The following is a 15,653-nucleotide window of genomic DNA, read 5'->3' as shown; positions in this document are numbered from 1 at the left end:
CCACGTCAATAAAAAAGCCTGAAAGGCAAAGACCTCGAGCAGAGTGTGCCGAGCTTCACCCTGCGCTCACGGATTAACCTCGCGCATTAAACCCGCGGCGCTTCCACCCTAAGGGCTTCTGGGATAAGCTCTGGCATTCTGGGATAAGCCATAGGTACCCACCCTATGCCTCTGGGATAAGCTCTGGCATTCTGGGATAAGCCATAGGTACCCACCCTATGCCTCTGGGATAAGCTCTGGCATTCTGGGATAGCCATAGGTACCCACCCTCTGCCTCTGGGATAAGCTCTGGCATTCTGGGATAGCCATAGGTACCCACCCTATGCCTCTGGGATAAGCTCTGTTATCCTGGGATAGCCATAGGTACCCAACCTATGCCTCTGGGATAAGCTCTGGCATTCTGGGATAAGCCATAGGTACCCACCCTATGCCTCTGGGATAAGCTCTGGCATTCTGGGATAGCCATAGGTACCCACCCTCTGCCTCTGGGATAAGCTCTGTTATCCTGGGATAGCCATAGGTACCCAACCTATGCCTCTGGGATAAGCTCTGGCATTCTGGGATAGCCATAGGTACCCACCCTATGCCTCTGGGATAAGCTCTGGCATTTTGGGATAAGCCATAGCTACCCACTCTATGCCTCTGGGATAAGCTCTGGCATTCTGGGATAAGCCATAGGTACCCACCCTATGCCTCTGGGATAAGCTCTGGCATTCTGGGATAGCCATAGGTACCCACCCTATGCCTCTGGGATAAGCTCTGGCATTTTGGGATAAGCCATAGCTACCCACTCTATGCCTCTGGGACAAGCTCTGTTATTCTGGGGTAGCCATAGGTACCCACCCTATGCCTCTGGGACAAGCTCTGGCATTCTGGGATAGCCATAGGTACCCACCCTATGCCTCTGGGATAAGCTCTGGCATTTTGGGATAAGCCATAGCTACCCACTCTATGCCTCTGGGATAAGCTCTGGCATTCTGGGATAAGCCATAGGTACCCACCCTATGCCTCTGGGATAAGCTCTGGCATTCTGGGATAGCCATAGGTACCCACCCTATGCCTCTGGGATAAGCTCTGGCATTTTGGGATAAGCCATAGCTACCCACTCTATGCCTCTGGGACAAGCTCTGTTATTCTGGGGTAGCCATAGGTACCCACCCTATGCCTCTGGGACAAGCTCTGGCATTCTGGGATAAGCCATAGCTACCCACTCTATGCCTCTGGGATAAGCTCTGGCCTTTCTCACCGTGGCCCCAGATAATCCAGTTTCGGTGAGCAGAGCCCAACCCAGCTGGCAGATACATTTGGGTTCCATTTCACATTTTTTTCTGCCCCTGGACTTTGCCTGGCAGGTCGGCGCGCGGCGCGCCCGCCCCGCCAACCCACGCTCGGCACTCACCGCGTCCTGGCACGCGGACGCGCCGCTCGCCGGACCCGCAGGGCGGCTCCTTCCCCACGACACCTGCTCTACCTGTAGGAATAAAATAATTCTGAGAGCTCTGCAGCACTCTCGAGTCAGGAAAGGGTTCGCAGAGCCCCGGAGCACAACTCAGTAACTGTTTCTTCGGAAATCGCCCTAAAGCGCCGCTCCGATCTCCTCCTAGGGAGACCCGGGTCAATCTGGCAACCCCACGTGCAGACGACCGGAGAATTTTCATTCTCATCTCCTGCTTCCACCCTTTTTCCCTCCCCCAAGCTCTCAGCAGGAAGGCAAGTGGCCCCCCCCGTTTGCTCGCCCACCCTCTGCGCTCACTGCCAGGCAGCTGGTGTCCAGCCAGGCTGGAGGAGAGCGCAGGAGGGGGGAATTTTCTCCTTTTAGGGAAAAACTGGGGGGAAAGGAGAAAGTTTCTTGCATTTCCTGCCGGAAGCAGCAGCAACCTGCTGTTGGTCACGGTGAGCATCACCTTCTCTTCCCCTTTCCACGGCTGGTCGGGCAGCAGCGTCCCGCGCGGGCTGTCCTCGCTGGAACGGAACCAGCACCACCAGACTCACTTCTCCAGTTTCCCCCAGTTTCTGCTGCTCAGAGCCGGGCTGGATCGGGGCCGCATCCTGCTCAGGGCCTCCCTGTGGGTGGAAGAAGAAATACACCAGTAGAGATCCAGGGAAGGTCAGGTCCTAAATAATCCTGGGGCGTACGGGGGGTGGAAGCAGCCAAAAGGAACGGGGTGTCGTGAAGCAGACTGGAAACTTTTCAAATCTGCTTGACTGGAACCAGACTGGGTTCCTTCCGGCTGCGGAGGGGGCAAACGGAGCGTGCAGAGCTCTGAACACAAACCCTCCGGCTCAAAGTCCGACGGTTTGGTTAAAACCGGATTTTTTTATTTGCGCAAAGAGGAACGAACCTGCGCCGCCGTTGCCAGGTTTCAAAGGAGACCGTGCAAAGAACAAGAAAAAAAAAAAAGAAAAAAAGAAAGAGAGGCAAAAACTCAATGTGTTTTTTTTTTTAAATTGATTTATTGATTTTGCTACACAGGGAAAAAAAAAAAAAAGTACAAAGAAATACAAAAATTCTGATCCTTCAAAGCAAGTCGCGTTTCACCGCAGCAGAAAACAAACCATTTGCTGATTCCAACTGGGCTAAAAGTACCAACATTTGGCAAAAAAAAAGCCCTCCGTACCGAGAAATCCATTGGAAAAACGGGCTGCGCCCAAAGGGACGAGGCCACGGCGCCTCGGCCCGCTGGAAACGCGCCGCATAAATTTAAATACCATTAAAAAAAAAAAAATCAACCAACCAGGACGGCGCCGTAATTCCTCGTTATCCCGAGGAACTCGCTCCCTTTGGCTGCCGGGATTCCTGGTGCCAGACGGCCGCGAGGCGTCGGGAAAAGCTCCGGGGATAGAAAAGCGAGCAAATGGCGGGAAAAAACCCCAAAACTTTGTGAATTATTTTTTGATTTTTTTTTTTTTTTTTAAAAAAAAAATAGGACAAGGCAGAAAAACAGCGCACGCACCGGAAAAATTCAGGAACGAGCGGCTCCAGCAGGCGGTATTCCAGATGTTGGAATGTGGAGCCCCCCCCCGCCCCGCAGCCCCCCGTGCAGAAGGCACGTTGCCCCCACGCGTGACGTTCCGGCCTCGTTTCCTTCCTCTTCCCTCCGCCTCGCGCGCCTGTGCTCCGAAATAGCTTCTGCCGGTACTTTTAGCATCGGAAAAGTTTCCTACAGAAACCCTGGAAGCTGTTTGAAGCCAAGAGGGATTTTCTCCTGCTCTTTGTGCTTGCAAAAAGAGGGGGGGAAATAAAAAAAAACCACGGATTTTTCTTTTTGGAGAGAGTCGAGCCCCTTCTCCCCCCTCAAGCAGGGAATGAAAAAATCAAAAATCCGGCTGCAGATTTCACGTCCGGACCCGGAAAGGTCTTTGCCCCTGCCAAGTGTGACCGTCTTTAGCGAGCAGAGGGCACCTCACCAGCTGCTCGCACCCCGGGAGGCCGGCAAAAAGCCGGCTTTATCCCCCGAGTCGCCTTTGCAGCCATCTGGGAGGAAGTTCACCCGACCGGAATTCCTCCTGCGCGGCCGGTCGGCGAGCACACGGAGCGGGCGACCCCCGCGCGGCTGGCACGAGGAGCCAGGCAGGCATTCCGTGCCCTCTTCGGAAGCGCCCCGGCTCGAACATCTTTGGAGCAGAACTACAAAACTAAACCCAACCTGCCAGCTGCAACTCGTGAATCAGCCCTAAATAAAACCACGATGTGCCAGCCCTGGCTTAAGGGCTCCACGGTAACACCGGAGCGACCGGCCCGGTGCCACGCAGCTGGTTCCATGGATGTTCAACCACACAAACCCACTCGCAGCTGTGGAAGAGGTGGTGCCAGGGGTATAATCCCTTTCCCACACCAGCCACCTGCTCGGGAGGTGACCCGACCCGCAGGCAGAAACGCCGGCACCGGCACCGCGGTGGTTCCCCATAGGCGAGCGGCGCCCGGCTGGCACGGCGCTGCCACGGCTCGTGCCACCCCGGGCAGGGAAGTGATCTCCCGAGGCAAACTCCACCGCGGCGAGCTGGCACGCCGCTTCCTGAGCTGAACCCCCCTCCTTGGCAGTGCCACGCCGCGACTCCGTGCGAGCAGCTGGCGTCCGGGGGTGGCGAGGGGGGAAAACCCGCGTGGGGCACACGGTGAGGCAGCTCGAGCTCCAAGCCGAGGGCAGCTCCGGCGTTTCCAAAGACGGGAGAGAGAATCCAGACATCAGACACTGTCCTCACCACAGAGGGAGGAGAATCACACGGAATCAGGGTCCTTGGCGGATCATTTCCGAACTAGTGCAATCGGTCGCGCTCCAAACTTATTTTTTTTCTTTTTGGTTGCATCCAAACACACTGCAGAGAGGAGGAGAATGTCTGTGCCTCGAGCAGGACCGCGCTGGTCACACTGGCAGCTCTGGCACTCTGGAATGGGAAGAGTGGGATGGCTCATTTCGCAGGAGAATTTTTTGATTCCCCCCCCCAACCTCGAGAGGAGACGTCAGTACAGTAGGTGGCAAATTCCGTTTCGTTTGGACACAAAAGTCCTTGTCGAGTGCTGGGGAGCGGCTTTTCCCGGGTCCCGGGCTCGAAGCCAGGCGCCCAGGCGGAAAACCAGTTCGTCTTCAGGCAGCTGGGAAAGGAGAAGCGCGTTTGGAACAAGGGAGAGGAGGTTTCAGCCCCACCAGGGCGCAGGTGCAAAACAAAAAGCGTTTCCTCCTCTTCCTCCTGTCGTCCGAAATCTGCAGGCGGCGGCGCAGCCACAGCTCCGGGAGTCGGTGGGTGTCCCGGCGTTCCTGCGGTTCCCCCACCGGCCGCCGTTATCCCACCGAACACCCGAGCAGGAATCTAGATCTGGAAAGGCAAAAAGCAAGGGTTCAACACTTTGAAACGACTTCGGGAAGGGAGAGAACTGGGGTTTTTTTCAGCCAAACTTTCCCAACTTTGAAAAATTCTCCTTCCCTGTCTCCTCTTCCCGTCGCAGAAAGTTGCCACGGACACATCCGGCTCCAAGGCCAAGAGGTGAAAGAAGGTTCAAGGGGAAGAGGAAAGGGAATTCTCCCCGAATCCTGCCCTTCCCTGCTAAGAACTTCTTCAGGAGCGTCATCTGAGTCACGGACAAACTATTTTTAGGCACTCCCGAGCTCCGGACTCACAAACTTCCACGCCGTTAGCCCCCTCTGCCACCATTTCCCCCCCTTATCGCTCCCGTTTTCCGGCAAAACCCTGTTTCCACACCTCTTGGTGTGCTCTTGCAGGGGGTTTGCTACGAAATCTGCTTTCTAACACCAACCAAGCAGGGGCTCGGTGACCGTTTCAGCCAAAATATCACATTTTCAGCACAGACTGGTCCCTCTCCCAGCCCGCCCCGCTCCGGGTGGATCCCACCTTTTGATCCAGTCGCTGGTAATCGCCAGATTTGGGCCGCCGACCGCTTCTCGACCTTTTTCCTTCCAGAGCAAACGCAATGATCTTTGGAGAGAGGAATGGGGACAAAGTGAGCGGGATGGTAACGACCAAATACGCTTTTTTTCACCTCAAACACAGACCAGCTCCACTCCCCCCCTCCCAGTGCCCACGCTGCGTCTGAAAAGCGCTCCAGACAAATAAATCTCAATATTTAAACCCAGCTAAGACTGAAAGCAGGTGATGACAAGGTTTGCCTGACATGCAGGAGTTTGTTTTCTTTCTCCTGCCTCAAAAATAGCGTTACAGAAGGAAAAAGAAAAGAAACAGCAAGAGACAGTGACGTGGTTTGAGCGGCACGTCCCCGTGCAAGACTCTTTAGGGACAAACCTCCTGCAACCTGCTCTGGAAAACTCATCCTGGGCGAGAAAACATAGGGCAACGTCACACAGCATCTCCTTTTCGCCTCTCTCAGCTGAAAATAAACCCCAGAGCTCGATTTCCATGGAGATCCCACCCCTTTCCGAGCTCCAACCCCCCCTCCACTCTTCCCAAAGCTGCCGGACCACGGCTCAAACCCACAAACCAAACCCTGGGGAGGGACTGGTGGGAAACCAGAAGCCAAAGCGAGGGGAAAGGTCTGCGGGCGCACGGATCCTGACCCGAAACAGACGCTCCACGGCCACCCACCTTGCGCTTGTTGTGGTACGCCACGTACAGGGCGGCCACGACCATGGCCGTGGTCACCAGGTAGGCGAAGAAGTGGCTGCTCTCCGCCGGCGCCCGCGGCACGGAGGGAACGCTCTTCTCTCTCTCCTCCTTGAAGGAGGAGGTGTCGCTGCCTTCTTCAGCCTCAGCCTCTTCCTCGCCGGTGTTTTCTCCGTCCTCTACAGAGTTGTCATCCTCGGCAGCGAGGGAAGTCGAGTGTGGTGGTGGGTTTGTGTTCCTCGATGAGTCTATTTGGTTATCCTCCTTGGACTGGTTCTCGGTGTCGGTGCCCTGCTTCTTGGTGTCACTGTCCTGGTTCTCGGTGTCGGTGCCCTGGTCGTTGCCCTGGTTTGTGCCATCGCCGTCCTGGTTGTTGCCCTGGTTTGTGCCGTCGCCGTCCTGGCTGTTGCCCTGGTTTGTGCCATCGCCGTCCTGGCTGTTGCCCTGGTTTGTGCCATCGCCGTCCTGGCTGTTGCCCTGGTTTGCGCCATCGCTGCCTGTGTTGTGGCCTTGGCCCTGGTTGTTGTTGGTGTCGTCCTGTGTGGCGCCGGTGCCGCCGCCCTGGCCAGTGCTGGTGCTGCCGCCCTGGCCGGTGCTGGTGTCGCCGCCCTGGCTCTCGTCCTTGTTCTCGTTTTCACCCTGGCCGGTGTTGCCACCATTGCTCTTGTCGGTGCTCTCCTTGTTGTTGCCCTGTTGCCCGTTGTTGCTGCTCTGGTCCTGGTTGTCACCGTTTTTCCCGTTGCTGCTGTTCTGGTTGCCGTTACTGGGGGTGCTGCTCTGGGTGTTGGGCTGGCTACCAGTGGCACCACCTGCTCCGTTGGTTTGGTCAGTTGTGCTGCTGCCATGGCCGTGCTGGTCAGCGCTACTCTGGCTGCTGCCTGGGCCACCATTACTGGCATTCTGGTGGTCCTGGCCGTTGCCTTGGCCACCTCCACCGTTACTCTGGTCATCCTGGCTGTTGCCTTGGTCGCCACCACCCTGGCCGCTGGTTGGCTTCTCCACGTTGCTGCCGTGGCCAGACACATCCGTGCCCTTCCCGTCCTCGTGCCCTCCGTTAGTCACGCCCGATTGGGGGTCTTTCCCCTTGGATGGATCCGACTCGGAGCGCTGCCCTTCCTTCTCGTCAGACGTACCCTGCCGCCCATCCCCTTGGCTTTCCGGGCCGTTAGCTTGCCCCGCCGGGGCGGGTGCTCCGGGCGTTCCGCCGGACTCCGCTTGCTTCTCAGCTGCCGGCGAACACACCGAGGTCACCGTCACCCGCCGCCCGCGGTCGGTGGCAGCCCTGCGACAGCCGCACCGCCGCCAAAAGCGGAAGGAAACTCCCCCGCAGGGCAGACGGGAACCGGAGGGTGACGAACTCGACGGCGGCTCCCCCCGAGCCCCCCGACCCCTCAGAGGAGCCCCCGCGAACCGGGAGCTCGTGTCAGACCCACCCCGGCCCGCGGGCGAGCGCTGCCCCGGCTTCACCGCACCCCGTCCTCCCACCGCACCCCCTCCCTCCACCGCACCCCGGCCCCCCCCGCACCACCGGCCCCCCCCCGCCCGCAGCCCACCCCCCCCGCGCCCCCCCTGCGCTGCCCTCCCGCGCCCCGCGCCCCTAAGGCCGCCCCCGCCGCCCTCTCACCCTCGGCCCGGGCGACGCAGAGCGCGAAGAGCAGCAGGAGCAGCCGCAGCGCCATGGCGGCCCGACCGTGACCGTGACCGTCCGTCCGATCGCTCCGCCGCCGCTGCCGGGAAGGCGCGCGCTGCTTCCGGGAGCAGCTCTCGCGAGAGCGGGGAGCCGAGGGGCGGGGGCGAGAGCGGCCGCGCAGGCGTAAATGGGCGGGAGCGAGACAAGGGGAAGGGCGGGGCTGGCGGCCTCGGGGCGGGGCTTACGGAGGAGGGGCGGGGTTTACGGATAAGGGGCGTGGCTTAGGGCGGACGGGTGATGTTTAGAGAGGGGCGGGGTTTAGGGAGGAGGGGGCGGGGTTTGGGAGGGGGCGGATCTTGGGGCGAGGCGGGGGCGGGGCTTGTTGCGCCGCAGGGGCGGGGCTAGGGCGGGGTCTGTGGGAACGGGGCGGGGTCTGCGGGAAGGGGGCGGGGTCTGTGGGAAGGGGGCGGGGTCTGTGGGAAGGGGCGGGGTCTGCGGGAAGGGGGCGGGGTCTGTGGGAAGGGGGCGGGATCTGTGGGAGGGGGCGTGGCTTATGCAAATGAAGGGCGGGGCTCGGCGGCCCACGGCGCAGAACGCAGCAGAACGCGGCCGTTTGAGGCCAAACCCGCCGGTTTCGGGGCCGTTCCCGGGGCCGTTCCCGGGCCCCGAGCGAGCAGCGCTGGGACGCTGCGAGCGGCGGCCCGGAACGGCGGAAAATCGGCTCTCGGCGGGCACGAGGACTCGGTATCCCGTCCCTCTGCCGGCAACTTACCTCCGGAAGAGCCTTAACGTCTCCCTCCTCCGGCCGAACGCCCGCCCCTTCCCTGGGCTGTGTTCTCGCCGCTCGCTCCGGGGCTTTCTCCAGGCACTCCACGCCGCGAAGGATGCTGCCCCAAACCGGGAACGATCCTCCAGCTTGGTCAGCAGAAAAAATATCAGGAGTTCATCACGCCTCAGGGATAATCCTGCCCGTCTCCCACCTCCTGCGCTGCTGCCTGGAATATCAACTGAGCCGTGCTTGATGCAGATAAAATAAAAATGTAGGAAGATCCCCAGATCTGTCATCCTTCTGCCATGATCCGGGCAGCCACGGTGGTCTGGAGCCTGAGGCCGAGCTGCTCAGGTGGATTTGATGTCCTCAGGTCCATGAATTCCCACCCTACCACAGCGAGTCAGGGTGGCGGTGGCACTGGGTGTCCCTGAGCTGGGACTGAGGGCATCTGTGGTTGTCTTCCAGCCATACGTCACCTGCTTGTGTCCAAACGTTGTCCCCACCCTCCGTCCAAGACTTTCTCACCAGGTTTTGCCTCCAGCTGTATTCCTTTTCCAGCAGCAGTCTGCTGAGCCGTGGCTTTTGGGAGATCCCAGTAAAACAAGGAGCTCCAGATGTTCTTCCTGGGTCTTCCTGGTGTTCATTACTGTTACCCAGTGACCGTGCGCAGGTCTGTCTCCCTCTGTTTAGGAATGTCACCATGGGGGTACATCATTCTTCCAAAAGTTCTATCTCCAGCTTTTCCCTGCCTGTCCTTCCCAAACCAGCTAGACTTTCGATATCAATTTTCCAGATGCACGAATTACACCATCGAGTCTCTGTGATTTGGCTTAATCTCGATCCATCCTCCCTGTCAGCTCGCTTCTTTCCTTTTACATCAATGGATTTGCCTCATCTCCACCCAGGACGAACTTCCTTGGTGCTTAACCCCCCCAGACCACGCATGCTTCCCGCTGTCGCTCGGTGTGGCCGGAGCTGTCTCATCCGTAACGCGGCATCCTGCAGCGAAGCCTCACGTGCTGCCAGAAGGAATTGCAGTAACACCGGGAATCCATTAGCCGTTCCGGCCAGTCCATTTAACACTAAAACCCAGAAAAATATCACGACATCCTTCCACACGCAAACCAAATGAGTCCCGCACAGCGACAATACTTCGGGGAATAACCCTGACGTCGCCTCGGAGCATGATGGATTGTGCAGTTGATTTTTTTTTTTTTTTTTTTTCCTAATCCTCTATTCAATTCAGTACATTCCAATAATCCCAGCAGCCCGGCTCTGCCCATGCCTGCCTTTCTAAGGAGGCAGAAGAACAGTTGGCCCAATGCTTTTGTTGAGATTTAAAACAGACGAGCGAGACCGTTTCTCATGCCCAGCCAGTTCGGCTTTCACTCACACCCCTGGAAGTCAAAGAGTAACTGAACGGAGGCCAAGTTCCTCTGGATTTACAACAATGCATCTGGGAGCGGAATTCTGCCCAAAATACGCGGCTGACATCAGCCCAGTGCCTGGTGGCTCAGCCCAGGCTCGTTTTCCTTCGGCCGTTTTCTCGGCTAAACGGTGACAAACGGGACCAGCGACCTCCCCTGACCCCCGTGCGGCTCCCCCGCGCCGCGCAGCCCCAGGAGCGGGAAGCTGCCATCGGCGTGGACAACCAAGGAAGTTGCTTCTGGCTTCGGCGCCATTACGCGGATGCAGACGGGTGGGAGGAAAAGAAGGAGCATTTGAGGATTATTATCTCTGTCTGCTGCAAAGCAGAAGGAGGAAATTCTCTCTCGGTCCCACCCAGCCGCTTCCCAACGTGATGGTCCTTTATCGCCCGAAAAACATCTCCTTTGTATTCCAACTTCAGTGAGGTTTTGGTTGGTCTCCAAGACTGGTACTGTCTCTTCTCGTGAAGCTTTGTGGGATGCCACTTTTGGGGGACGACTCTTTCGGAGAATAGCCACGGTGGCCAAGGACAGGCTGGACACACAAACCTGGCCTTTAATTCAGCGCCGACCGCGGCGTTTCGGCGCGATCTGCCCAGGTCTGGTGACAACCCCGCGCTTGCGGATAATGAAGTCCTCACCTTGTCAGAAGCATCTGCATCCCCCATCCCGTCCCTGTCCCCCGAGGGCTAATCTGGTCAGGATAAAGGATCAAAAGGAGAAACAATTAGCAAATAGAAGAATTTAATGATGCTAATTAAAATGTATTAAGTGTAGCCACTGCCTCTGCACCAGCTGCTTTGGCAGAAGCCCGGAGTCCGCGGAGCACCAGCCGTACCCCGGTGCGGAGCAGGGAAACAGGACATCTGGTGCGCTCTCCCCCCGGCCCCCCGTAAAAAAGCAGGTTGGAGGAAACCTCCGTTTCATTTGCTGCTCGCCGGGTTCGTGGCGGAGCCCCTAATTAGCTCCATCTCTGCAGGAGACCCCTGGGACCTCATTAGGCATTTCAATTAGTGAATAGCCAGAGCTGCGGAGGGAGAGGGGGCTGGGGGCCGCTTCGTCAAGCCGGCTGCAATTAAGCGCGCGGACGGAGGTGACAGGAGCAACCCCGCTTCCAAAAGAAAGTGGGGGAAGCACCAAGCTGGCTCCCAGATGCTCCCGGCGCAGCACAGCAAGCTCTCCCAGGAGTTTGCTCTCGACGAGCTCCTACCGAGACGCTCGCCAGCTCCTGGCAATAAACCCCCTCCCCACGGTAGCCACAGCGAGTTTAGGGCACCCTTCGATCGAGGTTTTAAATCTTATTGTACGTCACGTTTCTGGACAGGGACGGACGCACAGGCGCGTCCTGCCCCTCTCCCTGTGCCGTTCCGGGTGCTGCCCGTCTCCCGCGACGCAGCCCGGTGCCCCCAGCACAGCTCTGCAGTAATTCCTCACCTACTAAATGCCCAGATTCTCCAGCCAGGAGACATCAGGCACGTCCTGAACTTCATTTCACTCTGGCAACGGGTGGCAACGATGGCGAACGCCTGTCTCCCAAGGACGTGGCCGCCCGTTCCCAATTCCAGCTCCGTCGTTCGCCCGGCTGCTCCCCGCTCTCCCCCCGGCCGTACCTCCTGCTGCTTCTTGGCACCTTCTACGTGGCCCTTCGCTGTTGGAGACGACGGCGAACCCCAAAGGAGCGGGTCCACCTCAGCCCACCTGCGCACAGCCGTGGCTCAGCCCCACGGGGTGTTCATGCCGTCGTGACCTGCGCGTGCCACAGCTGGGACAGCAACGGGGACCCCGTCCTTGGCACCACGTCCCCCGTCCCAGCTGTTCTGTGCCTCTCGGCTAAGGCAGAATCCAGCTGTCCCACCTCTCCCTGCCTTTACACCACGCCATCCCTTCCTTCTGCTGCCGTCTCGCCACGGGACACCATTTCATTCCCACCCTGACCAATTTTCTCCGCCGTTGGATGTGGTTGGGATGCACTCTACCAAAAAAAAGTTGTCTACAAAGCCAGACGAGGGAGTGTGCAGTGGCAGACGCCTCGTTTTCTCAGGGGGCCAAAGGAAAAAATCAATATTTGGCCACAAAATCGTGGTTTTTTTGTTGGAAGTTTGGAAAGTGAATTCTCGGACGCGGCAGGTACTGTTAGAGCTCCGCGGGACCCGCACGCACGGCGCCGCTCCGCGCCCTGGGCTGCCTGGCTCCGCTGCGGCTCCCAGACCTGAGGATAGATTAAGCATCGTGAGAAACGTTGTCTAAAACTTGTCCAAAAAAAGAGGAGAGGGGCCACCAGACCTCCCTGCCCCGAACTGAAACACGTGGGATATTCAGGTTTTTCTGCAACAAAGACAAACCCCAGAGTTTTCCTCTTACTGAAGCACCTTCCAGAAGACAAAACCAGCAAAGGAACTGGTTTTCTGCCGATAACCAGTCCGAACGGAATGTTTCCATCAGCACGATGCTGGAGCACGGAGGATTTATGGACACCACCACCACCAGCCTGGTTCAGCGTGGTCATCTGCGACCGGAGCGACGCCGAACTGGTCTCGCCCTCTTCTCCAGGAGGAGCAAAGCCAAGAGGGCTTTGGTGGCCAGTTGCTTCTCCTCTAGCAGGGGATAATCCGAGCCGATCCCGGTTGAGGAGCACTGCGAAAGCATCGGAACAGATGTTCCTTTTCTGTATGGGAAAACGCCGAGCGAAACAAAGAAATATTCTCCTGCTGAAGCCCAACATCTGTTTGAAGCTGTCTGGCTCCGGTTCAGACTCTAATTCTTGTGACAGGTCTCTTCATGCCTTTAATTTCCCATGAAATCTAATTCAAGAAGTCGCTTGTCTGCAGCCCGCTCCCGGTGTTGGGGAGGACGGGGCCGCGCGCGCTCCAGACGTTCCTCGCGGAAAAACCGGTTTCTCGGAACGGCCCTTCTGAAAAAAGCGACGTTTTCGGCGACGCTCTGATCCTCTCCGGCCCGGCTCTGGCACAACCGGGCGACACGCTATCAGGGTGCCATCAGTTAAAGCCTCGTGGCTGGTCCTCTTGGGTGCCGTTGCGGAGGAACCGTGCCCTATCCCAGAATTTACAAATTTGTTCTTTGAAAGCAAGAATTTTGAGCAATTTTGTGCGTGGAACGCAAACGCCTCCTGAGTTTGAGGCTGCCTGGAGTGCAACAGTGGCTGAAGATGCTCCAGGCACTTTCTCGTGCTCGGAGGCTTTGGTGGTGGCCACCAAGAGGCTGGTATGAAGGAGCTGGGTCTGCTGCAGGCGCCTCTCACCGCTCGAGGCTCTCACTAGCCAGGATCCCTCAGAGCAGTGATTTTGGGAGCAATGATTTTGGGAGCTGCCACCCAGCTGGGATGCTCTGAGCTGTGAATTTAAGCTGTCGCTTCCAGCTCCAGAAGATGCTCCTCAGCTGGATGGGAGAAGCTGTTGGAGGTACCATTAGCAGGAGTTGTCTGGAGCTTTCCCAAGGTTACGGGAGCCGGTGTTTGGCCGGAATGTGTCGCTGGTGCTCAGGGAAGGGCTCGAGGCTGTGCTCCCATCTGCACCCGTAGCTGGGGGCGTCGCTCGGCTGTACTTTTTTGGTAGTTCTGCCCAGCTCCGATACGGAAACAGGAATCCTCGAATCCCGGTGTCACCCGCTGAGGTTACACGCCAGCGTCATCCCGCGGCACGCGCTTGTCTCGCACGACATCTGGGAAACGCAGACGCCGTCCTCCTTAAGGACGAGACACCAAGATGGTCCCTTTTCCCCTCCACCCGCGGATGGACATCTGCTGCTGCTCCACTTTGCTAAACAGACTCCCCCAGTGGCTTCTCGCACCCGCTCGGCACTGGAAAGGAAAAGAGAAACGTCACAAAAGGAGGCAAAGGTGTCATTTATTCCACCAAATTAGCAAAAGCACCCACCAACCTGAGAGCCGGAGGGTCGGCACCGCGGGGAGGGCTCAGCCCATCACCCATAGTGACGGTTTGGACGTTGCACCGCCACGGGGTGGGAGCCCCAGGACACCGTGGTGCCCACAACGCAGGTAGAGAGGAGCCAGGCTGAGTCCTGGGAAATGGAAATGGGCCAAGAAATTCAGAAAAGGGGAATGAAACGGCACCATAAACCTCACAAACCACCTCTGGGCGGCCGCAGCTCGGAATTAAATCTGCAACAGAAAACAAAATTGTGATTTTTCAACAGAAAAACTTTCAGATAGTTTTTTTGTGGTAAAAGTACAGTGAGATGGAAGAGTCTTGATGAGCTCAAGCATTGAACTGACCGAGAACTTAAGACCGGTTGAAAATCCACTGGGTGACCCTGGGTTGCTTTTGGGCAGCTCCTTTTTCATCCTGATCTTTTCATTCCTGGTTTGGAAGCAGCAGGCACAGGGCATCCTGCAGTTCCTGGCCGTGAGATACACACCAGCAACTCGCCCTCCCCGGCTTCTCGGGCACCCCCTGAACTGGTTTCCTTAATCCCCCCGCATCCCGCTGCCCGCACCCCTCCAGCAATCCGTACGCTGCCTCCTCGCTCCGTCACACGTTTGTGACGGACACCCCAAAATCGCCCTGCGCCCATCGACGGAGACAGCTGGGTGGTGCTTTCAGGCTGGGGCCGTGCCAGGCTCCGTGCCCCGCTCCGAGGCTGGACCGGAGCCCCATCCCGAGACGCTTCCCAGTGCCACTCGAGTGCTGGTGGGGAGAAGGTGGCGACGGGCGAGGAGCGAGCGCTTCCCCCACGGACCACGCGCACGCAGCAAGTTGCAGCTTAGTTTTATTTCCTTTTGTGAAAAATAACACGGTTTCAAGGGGGGAAAAAAACAAACCCACCCCACCCAGGGCTCAGCCCTGGCTCCTGCCCACCCCAGCACGACCGCGGGCACGGAGCAGGGCCGACGGTGCAGCATCCTCCGGGACGGAGCGCAGGCAGTGGCCGCGGCGGGGAGCGGCGCCGCAGGACGGGAGGACTCGGGAGCATCCAGCGGGGCGGGAAGCCGGCGTTTCTGCCCTTGCCTCCGGGACGGAGCGCCAGCCCCAGCTCACCGCCTGCCACCTTCGGTGCCGGCGTGCCCGTGCACGGGAGCGCCAAGCCGTTGGCATCACCGTGCCCTGCGGCAGCAACGGGCACTCGGCTCGCGCCCACGGTCGGCTCATGGGAGAATTCCATCGTCGGCAGCTTGTGGAGGGTTTATTTTCTTCTATTTTTTTTTTTTTCTTTTTTTTTTTCCTTTTTTTAATAAAAACCGTCTTTAGGTCAACTGCTGGCAGCAGCTCCGAGCAGAAAGCCCCTTCCTCCAGAGTCTGCTTACAAAAAGAGTTCAGAAAGGGTCAAATATTGACCAATAATGGTTTTGGCTGCATTCGAATCTTGATTGTGGCTTCTGCAACGTACGGCGGGGAGGGGACGGCCGGGCCGGGGACGAGGGAGGACGAGTTTGTGGGGTTTTTTTTCCCTTAGTCAGCAGGTTTGGTGACCAGGGAGAGGGGCTGCGTCTGCAGGACGGCCAGGGCAGCCTGCGGGGACGGGACGGCGGCCGCGAAGGACGGAGGCGAGGACAGGAGAGCCGTGGAGGTGAAGGGGATGGGTCTGGAGAGGAGCGCGGGCGGGCTGCCGAGGCTCGAGGAGGAGGAAGAGGAGGAGGAAGAGGAGGAGGAAGAAGAAGAAGAGGTGGCTTTGCCCGAGAGGAAGGCGGCTGAATGCACGGCGAGCTGAGCCCTGGCCTCCGGCTTGGTGGTGAGCGAGAGGGGCTGCGCCTGCTCCGAGTGGGTGGCAGCCG

The 15,653-nt window shown here is 58.4% G+C and overlaps 2 protein-coding genes across 2 annotated transcripts in view; both read right to left on the bottom strand.

Annotated features, from left to right (window-relative positions):
* Positions 1-3,906: 3,906 nt before the first annotated feature.
* On the bottom strand, positions 3,907-7,754 carry TGOLN2 (trans-golgi network protein 2). The gene is made up of 4 exons (XM_086631031.1): positions 7,700-7,754; positions 6,058-7,301; positions 5,350-5,433; positions 3,907-4,815 (listed from the first exon to the last, which is right to left on the bottom strand). The coding sequence occupies exons 1-4, from the start codon at positions 7,752-7,754 to the stop codon at positions 4,810-4,812; spliced, it is 1,389 nt and encodes a 462-aa protein (XP_086487157.1). The 3' UTR covers positions 3,907-4,809.
* A 7,576-nt stretch (positions 7,755-15,330) lies between these two features.
* Positions 15,331-15,653, bottom strand: part of STARD7 (StAR related lipid transfer domain containing 7) — a 4,803-nt gene continuing 4,480 nt past the window's right edge. The window contains exon 3 of the mRNA XM_086631030.1: positions 15,331-15,463. Within this exon, the coding sequence (XP_086487156.1) occupies positions 15,331-15,463 (133 nt within the window). The remainder of the gene's footprint in view (positions 15,464-15,653) is intronic.

This window comes from Tauraco erythrolophus, unplaced genomic scaffold (assembly GCF_009769465.1).
Source record: "Tauraco erythrolophus isolate bTauEry1 unplaced genomic scaffold, bTauEry1.pri scaffold_72_arrow_ctg1, whole genome shotgun sequence".
NCBI lineage: Eukaryota > Metazoa > Chordata > Aves > Musophagiformes > Musophagidae > Tauraco > Tauraco erythrolophus.
Note: the sequence above shows the minus strand (reverse complement) of the source record. Positions and strands in the feature narration are given on the sequence as shown.

Coding starts and splice junctions, on each gene's coding strand:
- TGOLN2 (XM_086631031.1), bottom strand. CDS start 7,754: ATGGCGCTGCGGCTGCTCCTGCTGCTCTTCGCGCTCTGCGTCGCCCGG. Junction 7,302..7,699: donor CTGCGTCGCCCGGGCCGAGG/GTGAGAGGGCGG, acceptor GTTCGCCGGCAG/CTGAGAAGCAAGCGGAGTCC. Junction 5,434..6,057: donor CGTACCACAACAAGCGCAAG/GTGGGTGGCCGT, acceptor CTCTCTCCAAAG/ATCATTGCGTTTGCTCTGGA.